The sequence below is a fragment of the Miscanthus floridulus genome, chromosome 1 (genome assembly GCF_019320115.1).
Source record: "Miscanthus floridulus cultivar M001 chromosome 1, ASM1932011v1, whole genome shotgun sequence".
Taxonomy (NCBI): domain Eukaryota; kingdom Viridiplantae; phylum Streptophyta; class Magnoliopsida; order Poales; family Poaceae; genus Miscanthus; species Miscanthus floridulus.
The window spans coordinates 50,664,719-50,676,934 of NC_089580.1; the positions used below are offsets into that span (position 1 = coordinate 50,664,719).

Consider the following 12,216-nt stretch of genomic DNA (forward strand, 5'->3'; position numbering starts at 1 on the left):
ATATGCATGGGAGGGATATAGTGGAAAATCCTAAGTTAGACGCTGCACTTCGGTAAAAAAACCTTTGCAAAATATTCCTTCCTCTGGCTTCAAGAGCTGCTGATTCTGAAGACTGTTGCTTGCTTGTGGAAGATGCAGTTCATAATTTGAGTAAGCAAGTGGAAGAAAACAAAATCAGAGGAACTCCTCATATTGATGTTGATCAGTCTAGTGCTCTTTTGTGAATGTACAATTAGACGATGCATGTTTTTGTATATGAAAATAGGAACAGAGAACCTTGATACATGCAAAAGGATCTTAGTTTACCATTTTCTCTTTAGCATGTACTCCCTCTTTTGTAAATGTAATTAGAGGACATTAACCTCTCAGTCTAGAGTAATATATATGATATTATTGTAGGCTCCCATGTGTTAACTGCATTATTGTAATAATTATGCCTTCTTTCTTTTTGGTTTCTGCTTTTTGACTCAAGAAGAACTGGCTCACAGTAGAGGGTGAATACACAATGAGTAGTGACTGCTTATCTTACATGGATGGCTTAGGTGCAATGACTGCTTATCTTGCAGTAGTAGCAGTGACTGCACAGGCTGTGTCCAATAAACTGTGGCACTCACTTTGGACTTGCCATATCTCACGACTACTGCTGTACTGCAACCCAGCCATTTAGACCTTGTTCATTTCGCTGAAAAGCTATGGCTGAAAGTATTATTCGCTGATTTATTGTGAAAGAAAAACACTGTTTCTTCGTTAAAAAAGTACGACTCATAAGACGCGAACATGACCTTAGAGCCTATTTCGAACAAAGAAATAGAAAACACAGGAACGAGAGAAAACACAAGTATAGAAAAGGAACGTAGCTGCAAAACGGAGCAATGAAAAAATATAGGAATTTTTCAAGATAGGTGTTTGGATTGTAGGAATGAAAAGAGAATAGTAAACTTTGAAACTTGATTGCAATATTGACTTTTTTATACCAATCGCATCCTTAAAAATACATACTGGTTTAGGATATAACATATAAACTAGAGAGAGAAAGCCATATTAGTGGCCCTGTTTGGCTTACCTCATATTCGATTTGTTCGGCTTCATTTTTCAGCCGGAACAGTATTTTTCTTTTACAATAATTCAGTCATAATAGTGTTTTTCAGCCAGACCAGTGAACGGGGCCAGCCTACTAAGCGTACGAAACTTTTCTTTCCATGGATGCGAGCTGCAGGCTGAAGCAGGAAATGTCAATGTTGCCTCACTGTGAAGGCTAGATTAGCAATATATAAGCATGTTTAGAGAAAGCGAGCAAAGCTGAGCGAGTGGCCACAGGAAAGCTTTCCATGGACTCCGAGCTCATTTTTTTTTTGTTTCCTGCAAAAGTATATGCTTCTCCCCCGTTCCTATGAAAAGTTCTTTGCCGATTCCTCCATACCAAATGCACAGTGACATCAGCAAAACAGAGGTTGGCATTCCTTTAAACTTCATTCCAAACATTAGGAATTGAAAATGAATCGCCGAAGGAATCGAATAGGAATTGCACATGAATCACCGAAGGAACTGAATAGGAATTACAAATGAACCACCGAAGGAATCGAAAAAGCGAGGGTTCATTTGTGCACGAGCAGTCGAGCACGACAGTACATTGTCTCGAATAAAAGAGCATTAATTTTAAACGAACGAAATGATTTCAAAGACGAAACTAGAGTAGCATTTTTAATAACTAATAATTGAAAAACGGCAAAGCATTACGAAGGCCATGCATCGAGCACCTGTGCCTGCGCGGCGGCGGCGTCGTATCCAACACCGGGCGAGGGCAAAACCAAGATAGTATGTGCCAGTGTCCGGCGAGGGGCAGCTTCCGGACGAACTTATCGCGCCGCCTGGGATCCGCTTTGAGATCAATGACGACCATCCCTTGCACGCTCCTCGTATAGTTGACAGCAAAGAAGTAGACACAGCCCGCCCTGACGGCGGGGAAGCCGCTCGCCCGGAGCGCGAACGCGTGGCCCTGCGGCGCCACGAACACGGCGTAGTCCCCGGTGCTCGCCACCGCCTCCGACGCCACTGGCATGCCACCGCCGTCCGCGTCGAACACGATCTTGAACACCTTGGCCAAGTACCGGTTCCTGCGCCTCAAGAAGTAGTGGCTGCCGAGGCAGTACCCTGGGCAGTACCACGGCGACCTATACTCCTCGCGCCGCGCCACCTGCACGACCAGGAGGTCGCCGCCGCACTCCACCAGGCACTGTTGCCAGTCCCATTCCCAACCCGGTGGTAAATAAATCTGTACCGAGCTCACCACGAGCCTCCGGGCCTCGACGTCGCAGAGGGCGAGCCTGCTAGGTTTTGCGAGGAGCACGTAGGGTCGCCCCCCGAAGAACTCGAGCCCCTGGTAGAGCCGCATCGGCTGGCCCTGATGGCCCTGTCCGTTATCATCCAGATCAACCCGCGCCCACTCGGCGTCGCCGGGGCGGCAGAAGGCGAGCACTTCTCCCGGGTTGTGGGTACAGACGTCGTCCCATCTGAAAAAGGCGAACGCCGTCCAGCTGCCGGGCGCGGAGAGAGGGTCGTCGGAGAGGAAGACGTCGAACAGCTGGTAGCCGGCGTCGAAGGCGGGCAGCGGGATCTCGACGCGGGAGATGGGGTCCCTAAGGAGGAGGCGCTCGCCTTCGTTCACGGCGAGCCAGCCACGCGACGTGCCCCTTACGCAGCGGCAGGCGGGAGGCCATACTCCAGTGACGGCGGCGGAGTCCACGCGGACGAACCTGACGCGGGTGTGGCGGCGGCGATCCACGGGCCGCACAAAGGCGTGAACAGGCCCATCGGCAGCGTTCAAGATGAACATTGGGCGGTGCACATGGGCGCCGGCGCCCGCAGCGGCCCGCCAGCCGGGGCACACGCGACGGAAATTGGCGGCGTCGACATCGGTGGGGAGGCGGACGAATATGTCATGCAGCAGCCCTCTCCCGAGGGACGCCCAATCCCTCTCCGTCATGGACGCAAAATGGGTGCGGCACTCGGACTCTCGGAGAATAGCATCGGTCCTCTATACAGCCTGCCGCTGCGACTGCGGCAGAATAGCATATCCAACTGACTTTGTGAAGCCAACCGCCTCCAACTGACTTTGTGAAGCCAACCGCCTCCAACTGACTCGGCAATCCGATCTACCATATCCCGGGGTTCTCGGTAACTAAACTTTACGAACGAACCATGTTCGCTAGGCATCCGCAGTGGGCGCTTCCTACGCGAGTGCGCTGCCGCCTGGACTCCTCTCCCGCGTAAGAGCATCTCCGAGATTTACTAAATATTCCTTCTAAAAACTTTATGTTTTTCATCTCCTAAAAAATATTGGGAGAAAAAAAAGAGAATCATCTCCAATAGTTCTTAATATTTCACTTAAAAAAAATAAAATTTTGGTCCCTTCTGAGTTTTTTTTTCAGTCCTTTTTTTCGCGTGGAATTCTTCATGCTCGCGCATAGGTAACGCCGCCGCCTCCTCCTTTCCTTCGTGTTGCCCTAGCCCAGCAGTCGACAACCAAGCAAGCAGGCAACAGCGGCCGGCCACCAGGCAAGCAAAAAGAGCATGCATACAGTACCATGCAAGCAAGGAGGCGGGTAGCAACCAGGCAAGCAGGCAAACCAGCAGCCTGCACGCAAGCAAGCAGGCGCTCGTCGTCGCCTCGGTGGCACTTCGGCTTCGTCCGGGTCCGCGACGGCCCCATCGTCATCAACTCTACGCCGGGAAACAAGACCGAGACGGATCAACTCGCTCATCGCCTAAGGGCTCCAGGGTGACGCTTGCGGCCGACCAAAGTTCGAGGCCTAAACCGACTTGTAACCTTACCCCCAAACTATATAAGGCGGGTATGGACCCCCTCGAATTCATCTCATATTCAATACAATCCGACAAAGACACATGACGTAGGGTATTACATCGATCAGACGGCCTGAACCTGTCTAAATTATTGTCTCTGCGCCTTGTGGCACCATCCGGTTCCTATTACGCGCACCTCCACCGATCATCTACTACCGTGGGTATAACCCTCGGTTGACTGCCGACCAGATTTCGTCTACAGTGGCGCGCCAGGTAGGGGGTGTGCGTGCTGATTCCATGTCCAACCAAATGGTCACTTTCCCGAGCTCCATGGCCATTCCGGAGCAGGGCCAGATCTTCACGGTTGGATCCATGACTTGGATCATCGGCCCCGACGGCAGCGGGGAAATCATGGAGGCGGTGCAGGATCACCCTGTGCCGATCGTGCCAACATCCACGATGACATCTCCGATCACGACGCATCGCCGCTGGGTTGGGAGATCTATCAACAATGACGATCTGATCGAAGCTATCGATCGGGTCACAGAGCGCTTAGCAGAATGTCAGCTCCTCGTGGATTCGGTCTTAGATCAATCTAGAGCGAGCGAACCTCCTGCACGTCACCATGCCACTAATGACGAGCGCCCCGCTCGTGCATGTCGTCCGAGGTGGCAAGATGAAGATTTGGTAATCACGGCAACTCCGGAACGGCGTACCGTTCAACGCTGACCACTCCCCGCCCCAACGGAGAGCATGCCGAGGCCCTATCCTTTTGGGCTAGTGGGTGCAAATCCGATCTATCAGGACGCCGTGCACCATCTTTTCGTCGACCACGCCAAGCGCAGCCACGTCAATGACCTCTATCAGATCGACTTCCTTGAGGCCGACCAGCCTATGCCAATGATAAACATGGTGCAAATCCGAACAGATCTTTCGGATGACACGCTCCATACAATCCTGGAGGAAAGCTCTGAGCCATACTCTGAGGGCTCTACCAGCACCTGCCCACCTTTCCCTCCAGGCTTTGGGAGAGAGCTCTTCATGGTTAGCCACGATAGCGTTGCTATCGATGGAGAGACCAATGTCTAGCACCGTGAACGTGAAACTGGGAACGCTGATCGCCAACGGTGTCCCAATGAAGAAGTAGAAGACGCCGTCCAAGCTGCCGGAGGTGACCCGCCGCCTCTCGCTCATTATCTCCAACATGAGTTCCACATGGTGAACAACCAGCAAGTGACGCAGACGCCGAGCGCCAATCTAGCTATGGCCACCCATGAGTTGGCTCGACTCCCACCAATGTCGGAGGTACTCAAGATTCAAGCGCTGCTTAAAGCAGCTCAGGTCCAAGTCAACGACATTCGGAACCCAGCTCTGTCTTATTCGACAGCAACTGCACGCAGTTGTAACCCTCGTAGTTTTCACCGTGATGGGGGGAGTCGTTACCATAGTGGCCAGATCATCCAAGGGGGGTCTAGGGGCAATGTTGCCATCAATCCTAAATCACAAGGACCACAAAATCAACATGGCCGGCCAGCTCATAACACCAACTAGGAGGTTAATCAACCCCTGAGTAGTGACACCCGTGACCGCATCAACGCTAATCTCAATGTCCACAATCGCATCGAGAATAATCATGCCCAGCAACATCAGGTAGAACTCCAACGCCGATAGGAGCACGACGACCAACACGGCGACCCCGTCGGCCTCCGACCACTCCCTGCTATCGAGCCAACGGGACCTCGCCCCTTCACAACAAGGTTGTGAGCTGTACAGTGGCCTGTAGGTTTCAAGATCTTTGGGGTCGATCCCTACGATGGCAAGGCTAATCCCGAGCAGTGGATGCAGTTCTACGAGATCACCGTACGTGCTGCCGAGGGAAACAATGACGTAATGGCAAATTATTTGCCTATCAAGCTCTCCCAATCTGCCAACAATTGGCTTATGGGCTTAAGGGAGGACTCCATCGAATCTTGGGATGATCTGAAGAAAGTCTTCATCGAGAATTACATGGCAACATGCCAGCAGCCTAGCACGAAATATGATCTGGAGAAACTCCATCAGACCTCTGGGGAACTTCTGCGAAGCTACATCAGACGCTTCTCTAAAACAAGGAACACCATCCCCAACATCGAGGACAGCGAGGCCATTTCTGCTTTCACCAAAGGACTCCATCACCATCAGGAGCTGCGCTCTAAACTTTACCGCAAGAGGTCTCAGACCATTGGTGAACTCCTCAAGGTTGCAAACTCATACGCAAATTCCAAAGAAGCTGATTGGCAGTTCAAGGACGATGTTGCTCATGCTTCCCGCTCACATCGCCACACACATCATGATGATGATCGCCACAAAGAACGGCATCATGAAGATCATGATATGCGTTACAATGATTGCGAATGCCAGCATAATGATCGGCCAGAGGGATCGAGGACTACACAGCCACGTCGTCGCTGACCGGAAAACTTCATCAATAACATAGAGCAGCCACGTGCTAAGCGCAATTTTAATGCTACCTATGAAAAGCTCCTTGACGATCCATGCCCAATTCACAAGAACAGCAAGCACACCATGCGACAATGCTATGGCATGGCCAAAGCTTTCTGCGATGAACAACAGAAACAACAGACGCGCAAGGATGATGAGTCTGATGATGGCAAGGAGGAGGAGCATCCTAAGGATGCATGACTTGCTTTCCAAGATGCCAACAAGGCTCTCGCCACAATCTTCGGAGGATGCACCACCTCCGAGAGCAAATGCCAGCAGAAGCTCATCACTCGGCAGGTCATGTCGATCACCAAGTATGACACGGTCGCCGATCCCAAATATCTGGACTGGTCGGAGCATCCTATCACATTCAGTAGGGCCGACCAGTGGGTAGATATCCCATACCCTAGGCGTTTCCCACTCATGTTGGATCCAACCATCCGCAACGTGCGGTTCAAGAAGGACCTCATCAATGGTGGGAGTGTCCTCAATATCCTCTTCGCCAGAGCCCTAATTGAGTTAGGCCACACAAAGGACAATCTCATTCCTATTGATTCTCCATTCTAGGGTATTGTACCTGGTCAAAGCGTCCCAACATTTGGGGCAGATCACCTTGCCAGTCCAGTTTGGCAGCGCCGACCACTTCTGTACTGAGTACGTGAATTTCTTTGTGGCAGACTTCGACACCGCCTACCGTGCCATCCTTGGCCGACCAACTCTCACCAAGTTCATGGCCGTGCCCCATTATGTCTACATGGTGTTGAAGATCTCGACGGAGCAAGGCATCCTCACCCTGCATGCCAATGTCTCCACCACCTACGAATGCGAAAGAGAAGGACTTGCCATCGCTGAAGCGATAGACCTCTTAGCCAGAATGGAGGCTTGCATCGCCGACTCTAAGAAGGTCCATACATATAAAAGCTGTGACCCGACCAGTGTCAGATATGCTCTGCAATCAAGACGGCGTCGACACCCCTAATTCATGGTGCATTGAACGCCTTAGGCATTTATATCCTTGAGACGTTCTACTAAAGATATGTACCTTTTTATGTATTTCAATAATAATTATATCTATGACGTTTTCTTCATTTGTTTTCCAAAATTTTTCTCAAGCTACTTATTTCTCCATACTAAACATCTTTAAGATGACATATACTATCACCCTTCGATTCGTCGACCAGCCATGTTTCTCCTGCGCGTTATCCAGAAGAAGTCCTGTTCTTGGTCTAGCACCTAAACATGCAAGGGCAATAGTGCTCTGCATCATGGGCAGCCGGCAGTGGCTCCTCGACGATACCTATATTCCTAAGCGCGCACAGGAGCTAAGCTCTTAACGCCATGGGGTGTGGAATAGCCAGGGCAGATAACAAGATAAAGGACTAACAATGCATTGTTAATATTAAATATTAACATTTCGTACATCTTAAACATAATGTTTCATACATAGCTGTTCGGCATAACACAAATAAATTTGTTACATGTCATCATGGTTGAGGATCAGCATCGCCAAACAGATCCAAGTCGTCTGCTAACTTGATTGTCGAATTAGACACCTCCTCCTCTAGCGTGGTGATTTGCTCGTCGCTTAGATTTTGAGCAAAGCCACCATCGATTCGTTCAAGCTTCAATGAGGGGTAGAACGACCGGACAACCACCAGTGCATGGCCCACGGTGGAACAAGCGATGCCACGAGCGTAATGCTTGAAGTTCTCCAGCACTGACCTACACCTCTCCACGATGACATCTGACTGTGATTGCCTGTCAGGCTCTAGCAACTGTGGGTCGATGAGGTCCAGCACGGGCTTTATCCTATCGGTCATGGCCTTCATCGTCTCTTTACTGCCTCTAGCCAGAGCACGAAGTCATGAAACTATGCCTGACTATTGGTTTGGATCACTATAGTCAAGGAGGGCAATCGTCTTAAAAAGCTTCTCATAGCAAGATGAGTATTAACATGAAGAATAACTCACGTTGTAGTTCGTCGGCGAGTCATTTTTCCACCATCCGAGCTTCATCTCTTTGTTTCTCCACTAGTGCTATGGTTTCCTGCGCTAGCAGAGCTTAGGTCTCCACCTCCACCTTAGCGTCACACGCCAAGCATGTTTCGGTTTCCGTCTCCACCTTGGCAGCACGCGCCAAACCCGCTTCAGCCTCTGCCTGTCTCAGAGCTTCAACAAGCTCTACACCAATAAAAGATTTCGGTTAGCATGGGCAAACTAAGGATATGAAAGCAATACACCGAAGGGCCTAAGGCCTTACTTTTTTCTCGACTTACGCCATCACCTAGTTGATTCTTCAGCTCCTAGTTCTCCGCTTCAAGTTGTGTCTTTTCTACTTGCAGCTTATCCTGGTCGACGTGTGCTCCAGCCAGCAATTTTCTCTAGAGTCTTCATAGACTCGCATAACCTCTGGTTTTCAGCAACCGACGGAGCCGCCCATTCTAGCTGGTGTCTACGGCTCTTGGAGATCTTCATTACCTCATGTGGTGACCAGCAGTTAATAGGCATAATCTGTAATCTCAATTGGTTGCGTAGACTGACTTACTTCAATTTGGCCAGACATCGACGCTAGTCCAACCCTGAGCTTCTTCACCTACTCGCTCGCCTCCTCGTCCTCCACCACCTCCATCATATCTCCATGGCATATGAAGGTCCGCAAAAGCTGAGGAGGAGGATCCCAGGTATTTGGCGCTTCACGCCTAATTTCTTCAATCACCTCGGGGGACTTCCTCGCCTGCCTTAGTGCTCGGCCAACTCATGGTCGAACGGAGGGGATAAGTTCCATCCCTAGCGTTTGAGCCTATGGAGTGGCCCTTGGCTCTTGGTGACTGCTCGGCTCGGTAGTAATATCTTCGTTCATTCACTCTGGGTGCTCGGAGACTTTGTCTTGGGGACCAGCCTAATCTAGAGGTGCCTCTCATGTTTCTTCTGGCTGTCCTGCCTTAGAACCCTGAGCAGCGGCTGTCATGGCACTTGGCTCGACCACCCACTGAGCAGCACTAACGTCTACTAAGTGAAGCTCCTCGGCCGAAGTTTCCTAGCAATATGATGTCTTATCATCAATACTTCCACACTGGTTTTGCTTGGACTAAGTCTAGAGCAGAAACACTTAGTCGTTGGACCGCCTACATGCAACTCTAAATGGTTGGGGACTTTTTGGAGATCCCCTGCCCTCCAGTTGCCGGTACAAATCTTGAGAACACTAGAGGTGGTCGGTTCGCCTCTAGTGCTTCTATCCTCGCCGCAGTGGCCCTCTCGGTCGAAGCCTCTCATCTAGGCTCGGGGACTTCAGCCCAAGCGGATCTCTAGCCGGTGGTGCCTCGGGCTAGCTGGTCGGAGGCTCTGGCGGCCGGTGTAAGAGCGGCCATCCGCGCAGCTCGCCGCTGCAGCATCTCGCCTGTGTCTTCATCATCATCCGACCAGTCCACGATGACTTGGTAGCTGGCCAGAGGCTCTCTCATTGAGATTCCACCCTTTGGTGCTGGCGAATTGGTTGGTTTCTTCATTTTCTTCGATGGCTCTTCTAGGGTTGGCCCTTTCCCACGCGGCGGCTACCGACGCCTAGGAGGTTTCTCCTCCACATCCTTGGATGAGGATGACAAACTGCTCTCTGATGGCAGAACGATAGGATCCTAGGTCAGAAGGGCATGTATGCCCTTTGGCCAAGTGCCATCCGGCACGTCGGAGACATACACAGCATGATCCTGCCCACAAGTTTTCAAGAATATATTTTAACATCATCAAGATTTGACATTATAAGGACTTCAAATGGTACACTCTTACCCATGGTGGTGGATTCATGATGTTGTATGCCCTCTGCTGCTCCACATTGTTCATTTGGGTGTTAGTTAAAAAAAGCTCCATGAGGCGAGCATAGGCGACGTCCGAACTTATCCTCTCGGGGGCTTCCCAAGCGGTATCTTGATCACCTGCGTATTCAGACGTAGGGTGGACTCTCTCCTTGCTCGGCTGAATTCGACGGCAGACAAAGTTGATGGCTACACCAACTCTGTTAAGATTGTTTCACATCTGACCCAGAATCTACAGAAGCTCAGTGACCTGGGTCATCTCACCGCTCGGTCTTGCCGACTGGTTTGCACTTGGCACTGCTAAGTGGTCTATGCCAACAGACAGGCTCAGTTCAGCATTTCTAATATAAAACCACTTAGCATTCCATCCTTTCAACGATGTGTTGAGAGACACTTATATGTATTATCTAACCACTCCATCCCTCAATTGCAGATAAACACCGCCGACCACTTTGGGGGACCCAGATCCAAAAAGGGTTTGAGGCAGAAGAAATAGCGAAAAAGATTGAAGTGCGGAGTGATTTCGATGAACGCTTCGCATAGATTAATGAAGAGGGAGATATGAAGGATACTATTGGGATGGAGATGACACAGGCCAATGCCATAGTAATCAAGAAGTTTTCGTAGGAAAGGATGCACAAGAATCCCAAATCCGTGAACAAAATAAGCGACGAATACAATGAGTTAGCTGGTATCGGGGATCCTGAACGGTTCACCTACAGCGGGGCACCGTCCGGTGGTTGCTTGATCGTGTAGGACGCCTTCGAACACCATTCCTTCCTGGATCTTCTAGGTGGTCGTAGATTTGACCCACTCTTGGTCATGGCGGACCTCGCCGGTACTCTCCGCCACCTCCCTCCCTATCCTTTTTGGGCTCAAGCGGCTGCGTTTCTTCCCACCCTTCGCCATGGATCGGATTTGATTTGATTTAGCTGCAATTTCAATTGCAGAGATGCTACGGTTGTGGCTATAGCAGTGTGCGAGAAGGCAAAGCACCGAGTACTCTGCGGTTGCGAGGAAGAAGGTGTGCTAATGCGGAATGAGGAGAGTGCGCCGCCATGGGTGGATTGAAATAGTTTGACCCCAACCCTTTATCTTCAGGGTTTTTGGGAAACTGCGCTGACCCCGTTGCATTATTCGCCCCCCTCCACAATATTTGCGGCACCTCCTTCGCGCCCCTCCAACTTTTCTGTCAATTGTTATTGGGCCGGTATAATGGGTCCCTGGGCATATTGAATGTTTGAGCCTGCTTCGTCGGTTTACATCTCCAAATTTCTCCACGGTCTCCAAATTTCTCCATGGTCTCCATATTTCGCCACATTCTCCAATTTTCTCCATGGTCTCCAAATTTCTCCACGGTCTCCATATTTCACCACGCTCTCCAAATTTCTCCACGGTCTCCAAATTTCTCCACGGTCTCCATATTTCACCACATTCTCCAATTTTCTCCACGGTCTCCAATTTTCGCCTTGGTCTCTAATTTTTGCCATGGTTCTCCAATTTTCACCATGTTCTCCAATTTTCACCATGATCTCCAAATTTCACCATGTTTTCCAATGCTTGCCACGGTATAGTGCTAAGCACTCTCCATGTTCTCCAATTTCACCATGGTATAGTGCTAGGCACTCTCCAAAATTCGCCACGGTTAATTGCTAAGTACTCTCTCCATTTTTAAGTGCTCAGCACTCTCCAAATTTACTCCTATGTCCAGTGCTAAGCACGGAGATTTCGTCATTTATACAAATATGAATAAGCTCCAAATAAACATAAACTGCTCTGTAGGATATAAAATTCACCGATGTATTGCTCTTGATGAACTCCACTCTGTTTTTTCATCACCGCGTTCATATATTTTATTTTTAAATCATGTACTACCTATCCCATATAGTTGTATTGCAGGATCATCGTCTAGGTGATCGCACCATCTGGCCTTCGGATTTCTACGACGATCAACTGGTTGGATCACTAGGTTCATGACTTTGTCGCCAACCAGTTGGTCGGACCGTTCGGCATTCACTTCTACTCGGCACTCACTTCGCCGCTGACTAGTTGGTTGGGCTGCTCGGTACTTGATTCTTCGCCAACCAACTGGTCGGATTGTCTGTCGCTTCATAGTCAGTTACGCT

At 50.0% G+C, this 12,216-nt stretch overlaps 1 protein-coding gene across 1 annotated transcript; it reads right to left on the reverse strand.

The window, feature by feature from the left end:
* Nucleotides 1-1,708: 1,708 nt before the first annotated feature.
* LOC136456534 (uncharacterized) lies at nt 1,709-2,983 on the reverse strand. The gene has a single exon (XM_066456442.1). It carries the CDS (start codon nt 2,981-2,983, stop codon nt 1,709-1,711), a length of 1,275 nt encoding a protein of 424 aa, XP_066312539.1.
* Between the last annotated feature and the right edge of the window lie 9,233 nt (nt 2,984-12,216).

Bases quoted from the DNA above. Each gene is read 5' to 3' on its own strand.
- LOC136456534 (XM_066456442.1), bottom strand. From the start codon at position 2,983: ATGACGGAGAGGGATTGGGCGTCCCTCGGGAGAGGGCTGCTGCATGAC.